Source organism: Branchiostoma lanceolatum, chromosome 3 (genome assembly GCF_035083965.1).
Source record: "Branchiostoma lanceolatum isolate klBraLanc5 chromosome 3, klBraLanc5.hap2, whole genome shotgun sequence".
Taxonomy (NCBI): Eukaryota; Metazoa; Chordata; class Leptocardii; order Amphioxiformes; family Branchiostomatidae; genus Branchiostoma; species Branchiostoma lanceolatum.
The window spans coordinates 34,175,492-34,199,868 of NC_089724.1; the positions used below are offsets into that span (position 1 = coordinate 34,175,492).

The 24,377-nt window shown below is 39.7% G+C and overlaps 2 protein-coding genes across 10 annotated transcripts in view; one reads left to right on the forward strand and one right to left on the reverse strand.

Annotated features, from left to right (window-relative positions):
* Positions 1 to 14,199, reverse strand: part of LOC136431523 (exportin-7-like) — a 35,111-nt gene extending 20,912 nt beyond the window's left edge. For 4 of the 9 annotated variants that reach the window (XM_066422930.1, XM_066422928.1, XM_066422927.1 and 1 more), the window contains exons 1-14: positions 14,164 to 14,199; positions 11,011 to 11,157; positions 10,353 to 10,446; positions 9,806 to 9,876; positions 9,317 to 9,412; positions 9,021 to 9,122; positions 8,331 to 8,399; positions 7,187 to 7,228; positions 4,336 to 4,558; positions 2,649 to 2,722; positions 1,976 to 2,095; positions 1,456 to 1,602; positions 724 to 896; positions 104 to 161 (exon numbers count right to left, since the gene is read on the reverse strand). In XM_066422930.1, coding sequence (XP_066279027.1) covers positions 104 to 161; positions 724 to 896; positions 1,456 to 1,602; positions 1,976 to 2,095; positions 2,649 to 2,722; positions 4,336 to 4,558; positions 7,187 to 7,228; positions 8,331 to 8,399; positions 9,021 to 9,122; positions 9,317 to 9,412; positions 9,806 to 9,876; positions 10,353 to 10,446; positions 11,011 to 11,157; positions 14,164 to 14,178 — 1,431 coding nt within the window. In that variant the 5' untranslated portion in view covers positions 14,179 to 14,199. The remainder of the gene's footprint in view (positions 1 to 103; positions 162 to 723; positions 897 to 1,455; positions 1,603 to 1,975; positions 2,096 to 2,648; positions 2,723 to 4,335; positions 4,559 to 7,186; positions 7,229 to 8,330; positions 8,400 to 9,020; positions 9,123 to 9,316; positions 9,413 to 9,805; positions 9,877 to 10,352; positions 10,447 to 11,010; positions 11,158 to 14,163) is intronic. The other 5 variants (XM_066422934.1, XM_066422933.1, XM_066422932.1 and 2 more) reach the window with 3 other exon arrangements.
* A 6,288-nt stretch (positions 14,200 to 20,487) lies between these two features.
* On the forward strand, positions 20,488 to 24,009 carry LOC136431520 (nucleoside hydrolase-like). Its single transcript, XM_066422924.1, has 4 exons — positions 20,488 to 20,617; positions 21,466 to 21,627; positions 22,253 to 22,389; positions 23,515 to 24,009. The coding sequence occupies exons 1-4, from the start codon at positions 20,515 to 20,517 to the stop codon at positions 23,839 to 23,841; spliced, it is 729 nt and encodes a 242-aa protein (XP_066279021.1). The 5' UTR covers positions 20,488 to 20,514; the 3' UTR covers positions 23,842 to 24,009.
* The last annotated feature ends 368 nt before the right edge of the window (positions 24,010 to 24,377 follow it).

A 24,377-nucleotide genomic window follows, 5' to 3' on the forward strand; every position in this document is an offset into this window, starting at 1 on the left:
TCAAGTACTTGGACATTGGACTACACAGTCTGTACTTTCCAATCAGTTTAACCAGTCATTGTAGAAGAATTGTGCCAAATTAAAATGAGCCAGTGTGACTTACCTGATCTAGTTGTTGCTGTATGGACCCTGTGTCTTCTAGGGGATCTTCAAACCCATCCCTGCAAATATACAGAAAGTTTTGATAAAAATCACAATTTTCCCGTGCAGTAGATCTCGGATTTGTTTCTCTTGACTCTAATCATTAAACCTTTAGTACTAAACTTAACCCCAGGTGTACAAGTTAAATAAATCAATTTTGTGACGTGTAAATAAAGTTGAAGCAGGTATCTCTCTGGACAGCGCTTAATTGCGCAAAGAAAATTGTCCCAACTTAAAGTTTCCAAATTTTCTCATGCGGAAACATTAACGTTGGGATCCATTTGCCCATATGACCGTGCCCAGAATGTCACATTCTCAGTTTTGATATAACTTTATTGGAAATCGCAGTGTTTCCACTGAATTAAAAACCAATGTACAATGAGTTAAATTTCATTTTAGTTGCGAATTTTTTGAAAAAAACAAAAAAACAATTGTAATTTCAGGCAACAAAGTGCGCTGATTGCTACTGATTGCTGCCGACTCATGGCACTTTGCAAATGTCTGCTCTGGCGCAATTTGGGGCAGTCCAGTACTAGGGAGATACATACTTATAAGTTAAAGTTCTCAGCACAGTGTCCTTACCTCATGACTAGGTGTACAGACTCCAGTCTGGATGTGATGTAGGCCTTGGTGACCTCGGGTGTGTAGGTCTCCAGTAGATGTGGCTCGGTGGCCTTCACGTACGGCACAGACGCCACCATGCGCTGCCACAGGCTCAGCAGGTAGTGTACGCTGTTAGGGGCAAACTGCCACATCTGGAACAAAACAAACATCGCATTCATATTTCGTGAATAAGGGAGGATGTGGTGCACAATGGCTGGGCTAGCGGACACGAGATTTTGACGTCATGGGTTTGACTCCTGACGGTCCTGGCTAGACGTTGTGTTCTTGGGAAAAGCACTTAACACGACTTCCTCACTCCACCCGGCTTATGACCAGGGCTTGATACTCACTTATAGAAATTTATACACTGGTGCACCAAAGCTAAAAATTTAGGTGCCTTAAAAATACTGGGGACATAAAATATCATAAGTAGAATGTCTGCAACTTTACTCTGTGAAATTCTATATGCTACCTAATTTAAATGGACAAATAATACAACAGAGGCTTTATCAATTTTTCTGACAGTTACATGTAAAGTCAAGAATTAATGCCATATACTGTCTAGTATTATGCACAATATAGTACATGTATGTGCATAACACTACACAGTCACAAATTAAGTGCACAGCTCCAAAAAAGTATGTACATGTACATGTACATGCATGCAGTATTTTTAGCCAATGGCATGTTGAATGACCTTTGACCATTCACCTGTAAACTCTCCACTGTGAACTTTGCTATGAGTGCAATGATTTCTGGGTAGTTGTCGACCTTGACCAGCTCCCCCAGCTGGTAGTTGGACTTCAGCCTGGCCAGGAGTCTGCAGAACTCGTGGTAATTACTGGGCTCCGACAAACCCTGCAATAAACAAATAGAGGTATTGGTTTACATTCAAATTTGGTATTTCATATTTAAATTCAGCTCCAGTCTGTCACACAGATCCGCTTGCAACAGAATACATGGATCATGACTGTCCATCACAATTAGCAGTTCAACCAATGAGAGCATGGCAATTAGCAGTTTGACCAATGAGAAAGTGACTGTTCAAAGCATTATTGGCAATTTATAAAAAAAAACTTGTGAAATACAGGCAGTCTGTAACTTACAAGATATGCAAGACTACTTGGAAGTCTATTTTGAATTTCATCACTCAGATGTCATTTAGAAAAATGTGCCTTGCCAGTTCCTGCATGATAGATTCAAACAAATGACATAACACTACTACCAGTACCTGAGGGTTGGTGAGGACCCTTTTAACCCCCTGCACCAGGTGAGACAGGAACTTCGCCCGTTCTGCATTGTTGAACAGGGATCTCCTCACGGAGGCTATCTGCACCAGACAGGAGATGGACTGCAAGGCAAAATGTAAGGGGGGGTTACATAATATACATGACATGCATGTTTTTAATGTAGAATTGAAAAGCAGACACAGCTCAAAATCCAGGCACATCAAAATCCAGGTTACATTTTGTACAGTGTATGCTGTATCAGACAGAGAATATAAACCTTACACAATGTATTAGAGAGTTACAAGATGATCTAAAATCAAATCTAAATTTTCTATTAGTAAGTGAAATTAATTTGCTGTGGTGTGTTGCACTTGTTTCCTAATCCTTACAAGTATTGTACTGTTATTGTAAGGAAAATTAGGTGTATTCTCAGACGCTGTTTCTTACACATAAACTGCAGATGAATGAAAAATGCATTGTGTAACCAACTGTTTGAAAACAAATTCTCTGTGCAACTCAAGTCCTTGACTTTCATTGGAAAAAAAATATACAAAACCACTATAAATACTTCACCAGTACTAATACATGTACAGATCTAGAAAAGACCAATCTTATCTGTAGGAAAAAGTTTTGTATTTACATCAAAAAACAAAAGACAAAAAACTTGGTACTTACCAGTGGGGACAGTGAAGGTGGTAACGTCTCGTACAGGTCAAAGAATAAGGTCACAGTTGAAAGGTCAAGAAATACTGTAAGAAAAAAGGAAGGGTCATTCATAGCATGTCAACATGAAAATCACAACCTGCTTCATCATCTAATAACTTCTTTTCTTATTCCATGAAAGGTCAGAGACTCTTTCATGAAAGTCAGAGACTCTTTCATGAAAGGTCAGAGACTCTTTGAAAAGCTAACACAAGTGTCAACATGCATCATTAATACTTCTTGTTCAAAAAAGGGTAAAAGACAAAAAAAAAGTCCCTTTAAACACGCATATTAGTAGACATTATTTTTCTATTTTCAAAGGTCAGTAGATTCAACTTTCAAACTGTCCAATGGCATGAAAAATTGTCTTATTTATCATCCTGGTAACAAGTAGTATTACAAATACCACGTATTTGTATAAGCTGACGTTAGCACAGACAACTGCATGTGCATGTACCAACTATGGACAAATTCCATGACAGGTACATGTAGTAGTAGTCCACTGTTTTCTGCTGTACATGTAGCCAGCTTTAGTAGAAGTAGAAAGGTCTAACTAGTATATATTTTATACATGTGGTATATCCCATTTACCATGGCAATATTAAGATGTCCATAAAAACTAATATATTACAATCTGCATTATGTAAGTTGTAACTACATGTAGAGTTCTACAACCCTGTACCCCTAGCAACTATGCAAATGAAATCATACTGATTAAACCAAAAATCTTTAAAAATTGCCCAGCCATGTGACACAGGAGTTGAAGAGAAAGGAAGTCACCATCAAGGTCACAGGTCATGTAGTTTCTATAGCCATGACAGTACTCTGAAGTTGAATATAATGGACAGGAAGAAAAGTGACAAGACAATATAAAAGCCATCAAAAGCAGACCCTAGAATTCTTTACTCTCCACTCGGAAGTAAAAGAAGTTAAATCTCAGATCGAGAACAAAAAATGACGCTTTTTTTCTGTAGTTTGTACTTTTCAGACTAATTTTTTTCACGGGGATGTCCATGACACAATGTGGCTCAACTGGTAGCAGCCTCACAGTTGAGCTCCTGGTTCCAATTAGTTGGTAACTGGGAGACCCTGGATCAATCCTGGGTCAGGACATCTTGGTTGTGGCTGCTCACGTCTTTCGGAGGGAACATAAAATTGGGGTCTTGCCCTCCTTGTAAAAAAAAATACCCTGCAACCAAAACAGCAAGGAAACATGCTGCCCTATGTACCACAAGGCACAACAAGAGTCTGAATGAATTCATAAACAAATTTCTTTTCATGGCTATCTACTGTGTTTTCAGAGACTCAATTTGAGGTAGCGGGAAAGGAAAGTAATCTGCGATGGGCACACAAGGTGCATTACTGTTCTTCACGATTTGCAGTCAAGAGGTCACCGTACACACCATGAACACAAAGCCATCACAATCATTCACAGATTCACAGAATCCAACCTTGTCTCCATGACATTGCAAGAACCAAGAGTCAAATTAACATCAGAGTTAATACCAGTCCGAGAGAAATGAAATGATATAACACAAAAATGATACTCACTATATGGAAAGACTTCTGAGTAGAAAGGAGTTGAGTGGCAAGCAACTACAGAGGCCCAAAGGTACCAACACTGAACAGGTCACAGCTAAAAAAAACTTTCGCTACTTGCCAGGGCGCCAGTATTTGGGACACATGACCTGCGGACTAAACTGACTGCCGTCACATACGGTGGAGATATACATGTAGTCGGTGGTGGGCCCCTGACCTGTTCTCCAATTGGTCGGAATCTGAACGGTGCAGAGGTCGTCCGAGGACTCGTCGGTAGACGTTCCGATAAAGTCAAAGGTCAGGCAGCTGTGCGCCAGCCGCAGCAGCTGGGTCATCAAGGAATGCTGGGGGAAATGGTCAACATTGTTACTCTCATCTCCCAAATAAACATACCCCCCGGAATAAACATACCCCCTGGACAAATCTCCAAAATCTAATAAACGTACCCCCCGGAATAAACATACCCCCCGGAAATTGACCAAATTTACAGATAAACTGTGTCCATGCTACTTCTGTCCGAAGGAAAGAAGATGATTAGCCAGTTCTCTTTATTCATTTATTGACTATTTATGCCTGTCTGAGGACCATACCAATTAAGTGTATAACTATTGAACAGAATAACTGTACACATCTTGTTCAAATTATAATATTCCTTGCCGCTTCAAAAAGATATACTGTAGTAGCAATGTTGAAAAAATTGGGCATAGGTTCCCCGCTATGACCCCTAACCGGGGCCCAACGGTGCTTCAAATTCAACAAGTTAAAATGTACATGATCATTGATACATGCATTTTCTGCTTGGAACTTGAAGCAAGTAAATTGTTGTATATACTGACATATAATCAAAACATGAAAAGTACATGTAGTTGCCAAACTTCTCAGTTCACTTGGATGGGCAACACTTTGAAAGTCTGCTCTTTTTCTATAAAAATGTATCAACATTTAGAAGATGAACAGAAAATTACAATATCCTGAATATATGGTCATCACATGCAGGTATTACTTATATTTTGTAAAAGTCATGATAGAGAAAAGGAAGACTATGACAATCACATGTATATGATGTAACTTTTTGTCTTTCCCAACTTGCCATTTATCTTCTATGCCTTCCATATAGAAACATAGATTTGTAAACATTACATGCCACAAATCATTGTGTTGTGTCAAGGACATTTAATATCATATACAATATTATATAATGTTCTTGGCTTTTGTTGTTGCAATCCAAATAATTTAAAATCTAAAAATTACCCTTGTATGTATCATTTTGAGAAACTAAATTGACAACAAATTTGTGAGAAACCTCCTGAAGGCTTGTTACAATGTTGCCACAAACTACAGGGTTCTCATGTTACATGTGAAAGGGTGAGCTGTAGACAGTGGCGGCGCCACAGACAGAAAGGGGCGGGGCTAACAGAACGTACACTCATGTTCTTAGAAACCTCCGGCATTCTTTCTGTAGGGGAGTGATCTTTTTTCAAGCACTTTTCAGTGATGAAAATGGTGACTAGATTGCAATTGATTTTTTTATATAGACTTAGGTATTAAAAGTCTTTTTGCAAAACTGCAAAAACACATTTCTGACAAAGGCAAAGGAGTTTTATTTGTAGCTCAAAAAGAGTTGTTTCCCCTTCTTCGAAGTGAGATCTTCCAAAACAAAACATTCCCACGGACTGTTACTGCCGGGTGCGTTACTGTGGCGCTTTTCGAAGGGCTAAATTTTCATGTTTGCGGTAGGATTAAAATGTTTTGATATACTTTCAAATTAATTATAAAGTTTTTGATGCTAAGACACAGTTTTTTGTGGTGTTATTTTTATATTTTCATTTTGGGAAAGACTGTATCTCACGTGAGTAGAGTAATATATTACATGCGTAACTTTACTTGAAACACTTGGCGCCGCTGACATATATTGGTTTCTGGTCAGCATGCTTTGGTTTACGATGTAATGAGACTGCTAAGTTGTTCATATAAAAAGAATTGCATTTCAAAACGTCAGTGCGGCGTCTTATTTTCGCCCAATAACAACGTTGACTTTGAAGTGTTATAGAGATCGACCGATACGTTACGAGTTCTGCCGGGATTTCACAAAGGGCGGGTCATAGCGGGAGGGAAAATTCAACGCCGCTTGGCCGGAAAGTAATGAATTATGAGCAAAGATGCCGGGGAAATACTGGCAGGAAAACCCAAACTTTGAATTTTAAGGGGATCCCAGGTTAGCAAAACTCAAATTTTCAAAAAAATAATAAACGTACTGTCCAAAATAAGAACGTACTGGGTGGATTTTGAGGCTGAAAAAAATAAACGTACCGGTACGTTTATTTGGGAGATGAGAGTAGGTACAGGGGAAAACATTGAATATTTTTGGCAACACCTCAGAGGAGGAGCCATTTCATGAATGATGAGTAGTGTACTGTAACAGGTACTATAGTATAATACTACAAAATTCAAATTTTGGTTTTAAGCACTGCACGTCTGACTTGTAGTTACTGCATGCATCTATTGCATTCAAACAACAAAATATTATTTTCATAGCAAGCCGGGAATTAAAATCAACCATTTTCTTTGTTTTCCATATGTTTCAGAATGCTAGAAGGAAAAAGATCCGAACTTTTTCCAACTCCATGATCCAAGCCTTTTTAATGTATTCACACAAAAACAATGATTAATAATCATAATAGCAATTCGAAGTTAGAAACCTCAGGATAATAAAACACTTTTCTTTCTCAAAGATGTTCATTATCATAATATAGATTTAGAAGATTTGTTAGCAGCAATCAAAGACTTAAACAAATCTAAAAACCAAGGATTAATGTGCTTTACCCATAGTATCTTAGCAATCAAAAACACTATATAATATATGACCTTGATACATTCTACTCTAAGCAACTATAGAAATAAAGCATTATTTTGCCCCATTTTCACAACTCAAGTTGCCCCGCAAGCTGATACAAAAGAACTGTACGACTTACTACCTGGTTCTCATCTTGGAAATTAAGGTTCTTTCCAGAAGCCTGAAAGACAAAACAACAACAGATACATGGAAACCTTCTTATAAAAAGACAAAATAAGTGTTCCACCAAGCAATGAATAAATAGTCATACCCTCTAATGTCTTATGCTTCAACATGACTTAGTAGGATATAATTTTTCGTACTTTTAGTAAGAAAGCACACAAAATTTTGTAACCCTAAGGCTGCACCAAGTAATTTTTATGGATGACGTCCTTTGGAGACCCTAAATCTAATGCGAGAGCGCGAAAAAAAAACAAGAAGGGCCGAAAAAAACAAGATGCCTAGATTTGAAATATAATAGTCGACGACACATGTTAGGACACAAATTGAATGAGAGAACACAGTGTAACAACTAACAATTCTGTGATCCATCATGAAAAAAGCAATAATTTGAATAAATAGGTTGAAGTTGAACAGCAGTTGTTGTCCTGTCCAGTTTCTTTCCATATCCCATTGATTTTGCAGGCCTGCAAAAATATATTAAATCAAAAAGGAACTCTTTGGTCATAGTTACAGGAAGCGCAATTTCTTGTTTTTTTTCTTGGAACAGACCAAAATCAATGCGCGCGAGGACGTCATCCATAAAAATTACTTGGTGTAGCCTAATGATAAAAAACAACTGTTTCCAAAGTTGATTTGGTCAGTCATATATTTAGTAGATTGTAGCAAGTATCATCTATAAAAAATCATAGCATTTATCATATACTGTAAATGCATTTATTTTAAGTTTGAGTTTTCATTTTGCGGAAAATGGAGTGTTTGAGGTGGTTGTAAGTCGGCGGCAGCGCTATAGTCACATACTGCTACAGTATTGGACAAAAATGTTCGCGTGGTTTTCAGTATGCGGTTTCACCACGAAAACCGCAAAGATAAGACCACCGCAAACATTTCTGCATTAACAGTATATTTAGAAAGCTTGATAAGCATTCTTTGCAATGATAAGTTAAACACATTTGTTATGATCACACTTTGTAGGATTACTTGCCTAAGTTCCTATTTTACAGGGTATGTTAACTTTATGTTTCTGTGACACACTCAACCCTTTCTAGTTATCAAACATCATCATTCAATAACCTACAAATCATACTATAAAATGCACCCACCTGTCTAAGTAGTTGACAAGACAGGGTGAATATATCGTACAACATGGTGTCCCGAAAAGACGATGCAACCTGGAAGGAAGGGAATCATAAGAGAAAATTTTTTAAACTCAGCATACAAAATAATACATTTTTTTCCTGATATATACAAATAGGTAGGAATGTCTCTATGGCTGAACTGGTAGCAGCCTCACAGTTGAGTTCCTGGTCCCAATTAGTTGGTAACTGGGAGACCCTGGCTCAATCCTGGGCCAGGACATCTCAGTTTGAGCTGCATCCGTCTTTCAGAAGGGACGTAAAATATGTGTCCTGTGTTCGAGGAGGTACATATACCTCGAGCACACTAAAGGGGAAGGGCTAGCACTATATGTGAAAATATACCCTGCTACAGAAACAGTAAGGAAACTTGCTGCCCCATGTGCTACAAAGGTCTGAACGAACGAACTGAATACCACTACTACAAATGTACTAAAACTACAATGTACAAGCAATACCACTATTACTTGATACTTCTACTACAACTACTTCTTCTTCTTCTACTACTGTAGTACTACTACTTCTAACTACTGTAACAACTACTACTACTACTACATGTACTTCTACTACTTTTACTACGACTACTACTACTGTAACAATTGCTACTACTACTACTTCATGTACTTTTACTACTACTACAACTACTTTAACTTTTACCTTTCTGTGTTTGGTGAGTGGCCTACTTGTGTCTGGCTGGTTCATTTCATTGGTCAGCTCAGCCAGGATCTGAACCCCAATGATACAGTGCTCAACAGAGCCCTTAAACAGAGAGAGCAGTCCTCTTAAAGAAGCTATATGGTAATCAACTTTAATGATAGCTTTCAAAATTGTTAAAATTTGATGAACAACATATACATGTAGAACATTTTACAAGGAATGGTTGGCTCTTATTGCATTAAATATCAAAAGACAACATTGATAAATGAGAGGTGAACTTCTAAAGTTGCTGTTACCTGTAACAACTTTGTCACTTCGTCAATCACATTCCTGAAGATGAATTCTTCTTTTTCCGAGTCGAACCAGCCTAACTTTGTGATGCGGGCATACAACTGGAAAAGAAAAAAGAAACTAGATATATTGACATACATGTACTACAGAGTTTGGACAATCATACATATTCAATACCTAAAATGTCAAGAACTTTACACATCAAATGGAATGTTTATCATTAAAAAATAAGCACTGTCTACAGCTTTAAATTCTTTCTATCCCACTCGTTGTTTAGGAGCCCATCTTGTTGATTTCCGCAGCCAAATCTATAATTCTATGCTATTGAAAATGTATTTTCATTAACTTCATATAATGGCGGTCAAATGTTATGGACGGTTTGGAGTGATATTTTGTCTTCGGCAACAAGAAAATTTCAGGCCTTGATTGCTCATGTTCTAACTTCTATCTTTCTATAAAACAAGACTATGAATGACAACACTAGAAACACTCACCAAAATCAGCGCCTGTGTGACAAAATTGGCCAACTTTGGTCTCGTAGCCAAGTAGTTCAGGACATAGTTTCCTGAGATAAAAAATACATGATAGTCATTTATACAATCATATTAGGGTGCCCAGCCGGATTATGACAGTTGACTATTATTTTGAGCCCTGCAAATTAAAGGTACAGCATTTGATAGTCTAAAAAAGGAACGGACGTCCCTGTAGAAGTACATTTTTATAGATCAACTGGAAGCAGCATTGCAGTTGAGCTCCTGGTTCCGATGAGTTGTTATTATTAATTAAACTGGGAAACACCAGTTCAATCCTGGGAAGGGCATCTTGGTCGGGGCTGCACTCATGTTTCAGAAAGGACTTAAAATGGGGGTTCCGTGTTCGAGGAGGTGCCTCAAGCACGCTAAAGGGGAAGGAGGAGCAACCCCTCCCTTTAAAAATATACCCTGCTACTGAAACAGCAAGGAAACTTGCTGACCTATGTCCCACTAGGTACTACATGGGTCTGAACATAAAAAGGAAGACTTGATACAAATTGATACATACTTATGTCAATCCTCTGCTCCAGGGGTAAACCTGCTGAGTTCCTGGACACCAGTTTGGTGAGGGAGGAGGCAGCCAACAGCTGGGCATATCCAGACTACAATATGCAAGGGTCACAGAAAAAAACACTAAGTCAATTGGGAAAACAGTTACTCCGGATTCTTTTCTGTGCTACATAACATATACAGGTATGTGGAATAAAATAGAGTCCTTTGAACTCTGTAGCCAGATAATATATAATACATAAATCTATATACCTTGGCTGTGTGTCTATTGGAATTTCGGATGCGATTTTAATTCCTACTTAACATGGTTTAGTACTGTGTTGGATATACACAATGTAAACAATACACACCTTTTTCGCAGCTTACATGGATAGCAACTACATGTACATGTATGTTTATTGTATATACATGTAATATATGACAGCCCGGGTACAATATGTGTATTTCAATTTCTCTTGCTAATACCAGCGTAACAGGCCAGTATGCATGTATAGCCCTAGCTGGCATATACCTGTAGAGAATTTTGACCAGGGGTATATCCTGGCCCGTTACATCTGTGCTGTTAAATTTTCCTTCACCAAATGTTACTTAAATAATAAAAGACATTGTCATTGGTGAATTGAGCAAAAACCACACAAGGAAAAGTTAAGCCTCACCGTCCCTCTTTCCAGCAGTAGTTGACACTTGTTCAAACAGTTTGGAGCGTTGGTGAAGTTCAACAGGGCTTTCTCCGCCTCTTGTCTTTCCGTGGCATTGGTGGTCTCATATAGCTGTTTACACAGCACCTCTAAACCGGCCAGATCCTACAGAACAACAAAAAGAGAAATATTTTTGAAACAAGATGTTAAACTGAAAGTCCTGCGGCAGTGCCATGGAGAGCCGCTAGGGGGCCCATAATCTGACCATGTCTTCACTGGCCTAACACCTATCAACGTACCAATTTTGGCAAATATCATAAAGATGCATCCATGACTTCTCCAGTTCTACTGTTTACAAACACTGAAACAGACAGACAGACATAGACCCAACCACAAGACCATATGTCCAGAACACGAGATATCAAAACCAGAAGTCCTGCTGTAGTACCATGAAAAGCTGCTAGGGGACCCATAATCTAATCATTTCTTCATTTTGCCAACACCTACTGTACCAGCGTACCAAATATCACAATGATCCATCTACAACTTTGCGAGGTTATGCTGCTTACAATACAAACAGACAGACTGACACACAGAAGCAAAAACAAACCTTCTTGGCAAAGGTAAAACTGTAGTCTGCCTGGTGTGGGGGTAAGTAAGCCTAAGTCTGAACCTAGAGGTCGAGAGATTAAGTCAAAGCCGTTGTGACTTACATGCAATCCACTTGCATTCTACTGGAAAGGGTTAGAATCCGTAGAATGGGACATTAAGCTGGCGGTTTTGAAAAAAGCCACACTATCAGCACAGTAAAGAACCCACCCACACTTATTGAGTCCCCAGGGGTTTATCTAGTTGTAGCTGGATCAAACCAGTCTAATGCAGCTTGTAAAAACTGGTGTGTTATGCCTTGAGGCAATAGAAACAAATCTAAAATGAAAAGTCATAGAGCTCTACTATGTCTAGACTAGTATAGCACAGATGCATATTGTATAAATCAGTAGCTTTGGAAAATACTGTACCAGGCCTACTCAGTAGGTCTGCCCCACAAAATGTCAAGAATATGACCATATGCTTTTTTTCACCTGTGTATTTTCTAAGCTACATTGTCTTCACTAACTGCCATCATATTATTATTCATAACTTCTTTCCTAATGTTGTTCTGGCATATGTTATGTATAAAAATGTTGACAATGCAACCAGTAATATTCTTTTTCAAATGCATATTATACTTCAACAGTTATTTTTTTTCCAAAAATGTAAAAGTGGCAGCGGATCAATGCATGTGCATGTACAATGTATCTTCAATGTTTTAGTTGAACGGGACTCAAAATACTAAAAATCTTCTGTAAGCTGCATGATTTTACCAGCAATTTGGAAAAAGTTTCTGGAAATACAGACAGAAGCCATTGTTTTTTCCCTATACAAGTAGTTACAACAAATACAAGTATAAGTATGTTGATACCAACCACCTAAATTACAGGTTTTCTGTCTAAATCTTTAACCTCAAAGCATTTTCTGACTGTTGCCTTTCATCATTTTCATCCCTAACTCTTCTCTTCACCACTGATGTCTCTACAATGTGTAACATAATACCTAGATATCTCTTTTTTTTTCCAGTAGCACGTCAATACTAGTAATGTCAAGTTCCTGCTCAAAATAACCAAGGAGGCTATATAACCTCCTTGAAATAACCTGTTTCAATGTGGGACAACTAATCCATTTCAGCATAGCAATTAGAAACAGACACAACAAACGGAATAAACATACAAGTATGCAGAGCCAGAGATGGCCCAAATGTATTGCTGCATATTTTGTAAAACTACTGAGGAGACAGTCAGATAAATACAAACGTGTAGAAAGGCTCCCAGTTTGTTTACTTAGACTTAGATCCTCCCATGCCTTGAATGAGTATATTTATTTGTTTGTTTGTTTGTTTACATGAGTGTACATTTGTGTACTTTTTGGTACCACCCAAAAATAAGAGTAAGTTAGTTACTTGATTTCTGTGCAGGTCGTTTTTACAGTGTCTGGTGCAGAAAATCTCAGTACTACAGTAGTACCATACAGGGACGGGTAATGACACATGTATATGACTACTGTAATTCACTTTACATCTTCACGGTAGCAAAATTTCACTTTGTAAGAAAAATGGACATTTTCACTGAACTTTAACTTCACGGTGGCGGCAAGTGATTTACAGAAGAATGTGTGAAGGAGTCATGAATAATAACAACAGGGCTTTTTCACGGTGATGATAAATTCACGGCACAGAGGTGACCGTAAAAACAGTGAACATGAAGTTACAGTGAAAGAAACAAGAATAAAAATTATAATCAATTTATAGTACTTTCACTTGCAATGGGCAATTGGGACAAATGGACTTGTCCAACCCTGATTTGCATATTATTAATTGCTATCTACAACATGCATATGACAAGGCTCATGAGTTCATAAGCTATCCAACAACTAGAAATCATGACCCTAGCATCGCAAACTGAAGATACAAAAACTGGAAGTTCTACTGCAGTGCAACAGAAAAGCATCAGGGGGCCCAAATAATTTCTAAAATGCTTAGTCTTTGTTCAGTCAAAACATAACCACATACCAATTATCATAACAATCATAACAATCCCTTTATAGCTAGCTTCTTGAGCTAAGCTAGATCAACAACAAAACCACAAACACAAAATAGTACTGAAAACATAAATTTCTTTGCGTCTAAATGAAACCAGAACAACAACTGATAATTATTTGTCACATTTTTCGTGGCATGGCGTTTCAACTCCCTGTTGTTACTATGATTAAAATAACAACCAAACCCCCAAATTATGAATAATTTCATAGCAAGACATACATAATTTAACTCTACGTTTTCTCGACGCTATACAATCAAAAACAATCTAGCTGCATATTATAGGGTAGAGTAGAGTTAGCGACGTTTTCAGATGATAATTTTTTTTCGCTAGCTCAAAACCCAAGCGTCATGTGCATGCAGTTGTGCACAAAAACAATTGCTAGCGTTCTTGCTAACACCACACAACGACAACCTTTCATTTTTGGTCCCAAATGTGCTTGAGGCTACAACGTATCTAATCGATGGGTTACCATTCGACAAAAATGAGGTATTTGCGGCTAAAAACTGCCGGCAAAAACAGTAAACAAGCCACCAACCTGTTCATCCGCCATTTTGTTTTCACTGCCGGAAGAGCGCATGCGCCAGAACATCGCTTTCTCGTGAAAAAAATAATATTCAGAATTTTAGATTTTACTGTTTATTTTGCATCATTTTTGTGTATGTCCTTATCAAAAACTAACTTGAACCGAAGATTTTTATCATAAGATACGACGTCTCTTAAGTGACACATTTTAAGAGTAACTTACACGAAATGAATTGTGATTGGTCAACGTGAAAAGCGCGGGCTTTTTGACAATGACTCATGATCGTAATCTCCGAGCAGATGTGGGTCACGGCTAATCTTCAAGCAAATTTGAGGAAAGGCAAATGTTCAAGCAAATTTGAGGAAAGGCTAATGTTCAAGCAGATTTGAGGAAAGGCTAATCTTCAGGCAGTTGTGAGAAAAGGTTAATCTTCAAGCAGATGTGAGGGCAGGCTAATCTTTAAGCAGATGTGAGGAATGGCTAATCTTCAAGCATATGCGAGGAAAAGCTAATCTTCAAGCAGATGTGAGGATAGGCTAAACTTCAAGCATATGCGAGGAAAAGCTAATCTTCAAGCAGATGTGAGGAAAGGCTCATCTTCAAGCAGATTTGAGGAAAGGCTGATTTTCAAGCAGATGTGAGGACTGGCTAATCTTCAAGCAGATGTGAGGAAAGGATAATCTTCAAGCAGATGTGAGGAAAGGCTAATCTTCAAGCAGATGTAAGATACGGCAAATCATCAAGCAATGAAAATGAGTAGCGGCTTGTTATATAGCGTTTGTCTTCCTGACACGACCAATGGAAGATTAACTGATCTGTTCATTGAGTTCGTTCGAGATCACTTTCCTTTCCTTTCTGACTCGCTAGCGCCGTTTCGAGGGAAAACTGATGATCCAAGGTATGACAGATGGGCGGAATCCAAGCTCAATCAGTTTGTTGATGGCAGTGTGGTGATGGACCTTGTAAAATCCGTAAGAACTAGCGTCGACACGTGGCTACGTTTGTCTGCTGTTTCCAGAAGCTTGTGCGTCAGGAATGTCAAGTAATGTGTAGTAGAACGGCCACGCAGTGACCCATATTGTCGCGGGTCTACACTGGGAAGTTTATCCTCGTCTGTTATGACGCCTTCAGCCACTTTGGCAAACATTGAAGTTAAAGAGATTGGTCTCAACTTTGACAGACTTGGTGGCATTTCCTTACTGAGCGTCGGCGTCACATTTCATGCGAGCGTCGGCCGAATTTGTAAATTGCACGACGCTCGCCGAATTTCAAAATCGCCCGAGCGCCGACCGTATTTACCAACGAAAATCTCGGGTGACGTTCATGGAACACTAAAAACTAAAAATCGACTATGAGATGGTACCATCTCTTGGACATGGATGTAGTCAGAATCGACTAACCTGGTAAAAAGCCAATGTTTGGATCAACTTTGATTTGTAAAAATCGCCCGAAGCCGGCGTAATCGACAGGACGACGGCCGTACTTCGGCCGAAAATGCACATTTGAAGCTCGCCAACACGTCGGTCGATCTGAATTTCTTATTTCTGACGGGGTTTAAACAGCTCTTTTCTTTCGTGATCGTAAAAGTTTGTATCTATATGTACATCACACCCTGCAAATTTAGTGATCAAACGGCGATATCATACCGTTATGGAAGTTATGAAAGGGGGCAGTTGAGCCCGTCCCCATCCCTCGAATACTCCTATCTGTTCTACTATAGGCATTCATTCAGCGACGCCAATGTGTAAGTTTAAGGTCGCAGACCACAGTATTTCGCCTATAGGGATTTACATGGTTAAGGACCCCAAAGTGAGAAGCTTCGACGCTTCAAAATTTATAGTAGGGTGCATAATCAAGGTGCAAGATTTTGATATCAGGGATCAATCTACAAAGTATGTGAAAATGAGCTTGACTTTGCCGGCTCGTTCTCTTTTAAAAGCAATTTTGATATGACCCCAGCGGAGGTCATCATGCTGCAACCGGCGGTAACAATATTCAGGCGCGAATCCAAGCCGACCGAGCAAACATCGTAATTAAACTCGTAGTCAAAACTGACGTATTCCTATGCTACAATTCACCAGAGTTTCTTCCTCGCTAACGCGCACAGAAGAAGAAAACATGTGACGCACTACTTTATACCCGAACTACTATTGGAGACGAGGGTCGCCCATTTTAGTACTGTGTTCTACAATCTAAAATCGTGTCTACTACAATTTGTGTTAAAGTGGAAAGGTCATGGCATGAAGGTCAGAAGGTTCGTGGGCTGCTGACATACTAATTTGTTGTGTGTTTTGTAGTACATCTCTATTTGTATTGTTCAACCGGTATGACGGCTCTTCGTTAGCACACACTCGCTTTAGTGCAGGCACGCGGTGATAGCTGGTCATACTCGGCATCGAACGATCTGTGTGTCTCTGTGTGTGCAAACGTTTTATTCATACGTGCTCACGGATTGCTTGTTGTTTAGATCGGACCAAATCTCACGGGAAAGTTCGGAACGTCATGGGAAAAGGGGCTTCTTCAAAAGTGAGGCCCGTCCTCTTGCTGTCAGTGGTAAGTGTGCTGTTACTTAATGTGGCGTCCTAGTTTTTATTACTCTTGGACTAGAGATAATAACAGTTATGTTGTGAAAAACATTTTTTGACATATTCATTTATTCATAAACAGTAAGATTAATCTCATCCAGAATGTACGATTCATTTATAGGGTAAACAATTTTATGTGTTCATAATCATGTCATGAACAATCCATGATAAAGAGACGTTAATGTTCAAGGTCATTTAGACAGAATGGACAAAGCCGTTTGTCACATGTTTAGTAATGATTATAGTCCAACTTATTGTACAAAGAATCTTTGTAAGGCTTTCATAGAGGTCCGGTAGTGTTTTCATTGCAAAGTGATTTCTCGAGGGCGGTGTTTAATGTGGAAGAGTTGGACTCTGGTCCCTTTACATTGTAAATATTAACCTTGAAACAATACACAGTGGTCAAATGATCCGTCAAATTCGACAGCAGCACAAAGCGAATTTCAGCGCCTCCAATTATGCAGTACGGCGTACTGCTAGTTCCCCTTTATTCACTGCGTTTTGTCGTTAAAAGCCAAGCTAAACCAATCTGGTAAAAAAATTAGACCATTTCTTTCTGTTACATTGTACATGTTGATATGATAGATAATATGTCATATTTTCTCTCTAGCACGAATACTGCAATAACATTGCAATTTGAAAGCACCTTCCTTCGCGTTGACCAATTCCATCAATAACTCGTTAAAAAAACAAAGAATACCATACCTTCGCCAACTGACGTAAGCCTTTTAGCATGACATATCCAAACGTTTCTCATTTATATGTCATGCAAATAAGAACATGGTTTACAGAAACTATGCCGATAGTTAAATAACTCGACGTTTCGGTGACCGTCTAGCTTAGTTAGCTGTTGTTTGTATCATAACATTTCAGACTTGAATCTAGATAAAGATTGGCTTTATATAAATTATGTCAAATAGTCGACGTTATGGTGACAGTCTAGTGACGTCGGCGTGACGTAACGGTTAGAGCGTTAAACTCGGAATCAATAGGTCCCGAGCTCGATACTCACCATGCCCCGACGTGGTTTACCTCCGGCATTGGATGGTGAGTTTCTCAGTAATGAATAGCTGGAGCGGTAAATCAAGTTGCATTGACGCAGGTATCAAGGTGACCCAAATACTGAAAATGCAGAAATGTTCGCGGTGGTTTTATGTTCTCGGTTTTTGCGGTGACCTTTCAGCGCGAACATGATATTTTTCTCTAGCTACAGAAAATCTTGTTCTCTCCGGTAGCAGGACATCTTACAAGTAGAATGACGGCCCTTATAGTAGGCCAGGTGTTTATGCTTTTTAAAGAACAAAGGATCTTGAAAGGAACTACCGAAACGATTTTATTTTTATCTACTTTCTATAAAGGTTGCTCTTGACCAATCAATTTCCACAAATCCTATGTGTCACCACGACGTAGTACAGTTAGCCGTATTTCAAAGAAATACGATGTATTTGAGTGTACAGTACGTCGTGTTTATTTACTACGACGTATTGTGGGTAAAATACAACGTACTTTGCTGAAATACGTCATGTTTGGCTGAAATACGACGTATTTAAGTTTTGACCAGAATAGCAAACCATACGACGTTGGAAAAGCCACTTTATACTACCTTTCCGGACGGTGGAGTGACGCCCACCTAGCCTATTCGGCTAATTTGTCAAACTCTGTGCCAAAAACACACTGCGGATTTGGTTGCCGATGTGCCAACATCTAGCACATTTGCCACTGAGAACCGTTGAATTTTTCAAATTATTTTTTTACCGTCGTGACCGTCTAGCTTAGTTTTTGTTTGTATCATTACATTTCAGACTTGAAGCTAGATATAGATTAGCTTTTCCAGCTTTGATCAACCAACACCCTAAAGAGCCACTTTTGCGGATTTTCATGGATGCATGGCCGACTTCTGTCTTCAACATACTGAGTTCTTTCAGTTGTCATTGTCATCTGCAGGCGCTTGCAGTGGTCCTTCTGGCACTTTTCATTGGACTTGGGGTTGGCTTAAGTGCTAGGTCAACGGATCGTTCTGGACAACAGGGTACTGCACTTTTACCTTCACCAAGAAGGTTATGTTTTCGGAGCAGTTTGTGTGCCCATGTGTGTGTGTTTGTGTGTGTTTGTGTGTGGGATTGTGTGTGCATGTGTGTGCATGTGTGTGTGTGTGTGTGTGAGTGTGTGTGTGTGTGTGTGATTGTGTGTGTGTGTGTGTGTGTGTGAGTGTGTGTGTGTGTGTGTTTGTGTGTGTGTGTGTGTGTGTGTGTGTGTGTGTGTTTGTGTGTGAGTGTGTGTGTTTGTGTGTGAGTGTGTGTGTGTGTGTGTGTGTTTGTGTGTGTGTGTGTGTGTGTGTGTGTGTGTGTAGGATACCAGCATAACTTGAAAAGCTATGTATTGGAAAATTTTAAACTTTGATCCAACACCAAGAGTTGAACTCACCATGAATTTTCGGTTGGACCTCCAACCTTCGTCAGATGTTCGATCCACTGCGTTGAACGCCGGGAAGCTATGGATGGATCATTATGATTTGGAAGGTCGGGAAAACGAAGACCAATTTTCTTTATTAGGCCCTATAGTGACTTTCTAAGATGCTGCAGTGGAACTTCCGGTTTTAATATTTCCCGTTATGGACATGCTATGGTCGTAATATATGAGTTGTACTACTGGATAACTGTTGAGAAAGAGAGTGAGTGGTGTTTGCTTGGGCTCCCTCGCGGTTTTTTTTTTCTAACTGCAGGGGCCAACTTTGTACGAACTTTGAAAGAAAATAACCGAAGAAGGGCTTGACGGATCATGATAATTTTTTGTACGTTTTGGTACTTTGCTGTAACGTTAAAATTACAATTATGAATTTTTGACTTAACAATAAGGAACAGCCTACGGCAGATCTTCAAAACACGGTGAAAATGACTAATTAGTTGTTATTTACCATAGATAAGCCTTTTATAGTTATAAAGCTTTACAATGTGATTTTTTTCCATCTTTGTTTCTGATCCACCTTTTTCATGTTAAATGATAACAGTAGAAGAGAAGCTTGTTATTCTTGACGTGGACCCCGGAATTGATGACGCCATCGCCATGTTGATGGTGCTATCCCAGCCTGCTGTGCGCGTGTTGGCGGTCACGTGTGTGAAAGGGAACGCACGTGACGTACAGCAGGGATGTAGGAACGCGCTGAGGGTGTTACAGGTCGCCGGACGCATGGATGTGAGTTCTAACTTTATTATACATTACAGATCCACTCATCTAGAGGTATACACCTTTTTCACGCGGTGGACATGATAGAATGTATACGAGGCCAATGGGGCAAAGAAGCAAAAAAAATGAACAGATTTAGTTTTCCTCCTAAATCACATTAAGTTAAAAATATGATATCAAAGTATCAACTTTATAACTAATGTAGTAATGCACAAAAAAGATGCAGCAATTTAGAGCTTTTTTGACCGATCCCATAGTCCCGCCCTCCTCCGTCAAAACGTAGAAATGCAAAATGAAAACATAGAAATGCAAATATTTGACGGTCATGCAGCCTCTTCCTCATTGGTCAATTCTATAATTTATAGGTAGTTATTGGCTAACCTGCCAATTGTGATTGACAGTTAGGATTGCAATTGGTTCAATGTTTGCCACAAGGGCCTCGTTTTCGTTTTATCATGTCCGCCACGTGAGAAAGGTCTATGGACTTGTTTACTGAATATTCTATAGTCAAAACGCATAATAAAAATTAATTTCCCAATACCAATATGCCTTGGTTTCCCAGATCTCCGTGTACGTAGGGGCGTCGCTCCAACTCATGGGCCATGACGTTTTTGACCACACTTACTTTAACGGAGTCGACGGCATGGGAGATATACCAGACGTCAACCCACCTGACTACAGCCTTATCAACCAAACAGGTGCCCAGCTTGTAACTTTAGCTAAAGGCTTTCTGTCTTAAACCCCCCTCTCACTGGACCCGCGGCACGCTGGCGGCGTCGCTGCGTCCTAAACTGGATTTGTGTTACCCTTTATTTTATAATGGGAATATCATTCAAAACGTACAAGTATGATAAAAAAGACAACAAAACACACAAAGCTTGAAAATATTTGTTTTTTTGTCGAGGAAATTCGTTGAGAGCTTTGTCAATTCGATCGGCCGCAGCGAGTCGCCAGCGTGCCGCGGGTCCAGTGAGAGGGAGGCTTTAGAGTACAGAATATTGTACGCATCTAACGTCTTAAAAATCTCAATGCTAAAACCCGAACCAAACTCAGTAATTAGATTAGTATCTGCTGACTGAAATATTCAACCTGTGGATTATATGAAGAGTTCCAAAGGAGAGAAAAAACTCGATAATGCAGTAAGACAGCTTTAAATAGATTACTATTCTTTACTCGCTTATCCATCCTACATGTACTATCAGAAATGTGTATGATGGAACTCAAGGTGTTAACCACGTGCAACAAGTTTGATATGAGAGACGCCGTTCCAAACTCAAGCTCCATTTTGTGATCTGCTCTCGCGAGAGCAAAACCTGGCGTGAAGTCGCGTGATTTGGGGCCCGAGCGGTAAATCCGCTTCCAAGACCTGTTGTTACTGTTACAATGATATTCCCAACCGCAAGCGCAGAGAAGAGTAGGAGTGATTCAGTATGTTTGGCTGAAAACGTAACTATTGTTATATTAGCTCCAATAAAAAATGGCTGCCGGAAGCTTTTTTTTTTTACCTTTTCCCTAGTTTTCAACTGACTAATATTTTCACCATTAGAACACGCTGTGTTAACGTTGATACGGATGTCCAAGGCCTACCCGAACCAGATCACACTGATCGCCCTCGGTCCGCTCACTAACCTGGCCCTGGCCAGGAGGATGGACCCGGACATTTCCTCACGCTTCAAGGAGATCATCATCATGGGAGGCAACATCAGAGGTCAGGGAATGAACTGAAACAATTTTCTAGACGGTTCTTGGTGGCAAATGTGCTAGATGTTGACACATCGGCAACCAAATCCGTAGTTTGTTTTCTGCTCGTTGGGCGTCACTCCACTACCAGGGGAAGTCGTGTAAAGTGTTTTTCCCTCTCACACACACACACACACACACACACACACACACACACACACACAGACACACACACACACACACACACAGACACACACACACAGACGGATTTGGTGCGCCAACTTGCCAAGGTGTGCACATTTGCCGCTAAGAACCGATTTCTTTAATGATAGAGGAAAAGAACTAGGACTGAAAACTGTGCCTGAGGTATCATTGTCCTGACCCAATAAAACATGCTGGCTAGGTTAAACCCGGATCCTACGTATACCTGTAAAGTTGCATCTGCAAAGGACATCATATGTTAAAGTTACGTAACTGTATACGTGGCAAAGAGAACAATTTCTCTCTCGCTACAAAAGAAAATCAAATCTATCATATTTCCAGGTACAACTTTCCAACATGGCGGACTTCACTTACGTCATAGACACGTCATAGTTACGTCATAGTCATAGTCACACCTATTGGCCTCATCATTGACCTTTTCTCGTCCACAGGAGTTGGTAACATGGACGTAGCTGCCGAGTTTAACTTCTGGATGGACCCGGAGGCGGCGCAGGTTGTTCTGAGAGAGTACAAGTGTCCCATGAAGGTTGTGCCGTGGGAGGTTTGTCAAGAACACGGACTGGAATGGGTACGTCAACGAGTTCTCACCTTCTCTATACTATATCTCTAGGTAAAGGTATTTCTTGGCGAAGGCTTAGGGGCAAGCCTAATGGTATATATATTGTGTGCAGTTTGCAAGAATTCTAGCAATTGTACAGGAATGTGAAAGTCCACGGGACCATAACTCAAGAATACCTGCATGGATGGATTGTTTTCATATTTAATAGGTGGGTAATACTTTGTGAGACCTTGATGTGATTGGATTTTGGGCCCCCTAGCAACTTTTCATGGTACTGCAGGGGGAGTGTGGCTTTTGAAATCTCGTGTTCTGAACATGCTATGGTCATGATTTTTTTCGTGGTGGATAGCTCTTTGTTAGGAAAATAGTACATTGTAGTAGATGTGGGCCCCCTAGCGGCATTGTTTTAGCATTCCACGAAGTTAACGTATTTGCAAAATACCTTTATATTTAGAGCAGATGATGTAAGATTTGATTTGGTGGAACACCTTGATATGACTTTTAAAATGATAACTGTCAAAGAGATCCCGGAAAACTATTATTATTATGACGTGGGATTGTGTTTTTTATGCTTACCATCACGGAAGGGAAACATTTTGCTTTTGCTACGTTTCTTCCTCTTTTTTCGTTCTAAACAAATAAGGTCAATGACCTGAATCGGACGGCTGTCTCCATGGTTAATTGTAATGTAGCAGACACCCTGCGGTATTCAATTAATATGTAGCAAGTGGCAGGACAGAGCTGGAGAGGCTGGTCACCATTGATATGAATGATTACGGGTAAAGTAGCAGACACCCTGTGGTTTTTGTTCACATAATGTAGCAAGTGGCAGGACAGAGCTGGAGAGGCTGGTCACCATTGATATGAATGATTACGGGTAAAGTAGCAGACACCCTGTGGTTTTTGTTCACATAATGTAGCAAGTGGCAGGACAGAGCTGGAGGGACTGGTCACCATAAATATGAATGTCCTTGAGTAAAAATAAACAGAACAGTCGTTTGTTAAGCTGACCGGATTGTATGAAGGTAAACATTATGTATTTGCCTGCAACTGTTACATTTCGAGTATATTTTTATTCATTTATTTGTTTATCTATCTATTTATTGAGATTTACCACATTTATTTTCCATAAAGGGTTTCATCACAAGCTGGTTAACTGCAGACACACCTAAGGCTCGCTTCATCCGGGACATTTTACACAATCTGACCCAGCAACAACAACAAGACGGCGCGCTAACGTACACGCCAAGTGACACATTGGCAACCGCCGTTGCTATGGACGCCGCCCTGGCGCAGACCGCCTCTAATGTGTACGCCACCGTAGAAATAAAGGGCGAGTTTACAAGAGCACAGATGGTTGTAGATTGGGGAAGGCTGAGTCAGAAAAGTCCTAATATTGACGTCATGCAAAACCTTGATATGACACGGTATAAAGAGCTTTTGACCGAAGCAGTACATTAACGTATTAATATGCAATATGATAACTTTATTGCACAACAATTGTACAAGGTACAAAGTATGGCATTCACTGGTATATAGATAACATTCTATTAGGCTAATAAGTCTATCTTATACAATATGGTGTAGTAGTATGGGATGACAATGGGATTTTACAATCATTGGAGGAGTTTCTAAATTCTAACGTATATCATGGAAGCTCATCTATGTTGGTAGTAAGCATAACACAGTGCTAAACTTTCTTCCAACACTAAGGTACTCGTGGATCGATTTTTTAACGACCGCTGTCGCCTTCTTAAGGATCAATAAGGCGACTTCTTCATGAGAGGTATAAGGAGGCCATATACATCAGGGCACTCCAGTCAGCACTCAACAGGGACAGTGGGCGTTATTAACTTCCTGGCACGTTTGACCAATTGCTGACCTCACGTATTCGTTAAGACATGTGTCAATAAAGTCACATGTCTGTAACTCTCGCGAGTTTACGTTCGGCAGTGATTGGTCATTATTGATCCTGAAGAAGGCGACAGTGGTCGTTG

What these genes read in the sequence shown, in the direction of transcription:
- LOC136431520 (XM_066422924.1), top strand. Translation starts at nt 20,515, where the DNA reads ATGGGCCATGACGTTTTTGACCACACTTACTTTAACGGAGTCGACGGC. An exon ending in CAGCCTTATCAACCAAACAG is followed by an intron (nt 20,618 to 21,465) that starts GTGCCCAGCTTG and finishes TTTCACCATTAG; the next exon opens with AACACGCTGTGTTAACGTTG. An exon ending in CATGGGAGGCAACATCAGAG is followed by an intron (nt 21,628 to 22,252) that starts GTCAGGGAATGA and finishes TCTCGTCCACAG; the next exon opens with GAGTTGGTAACATGGACGTA.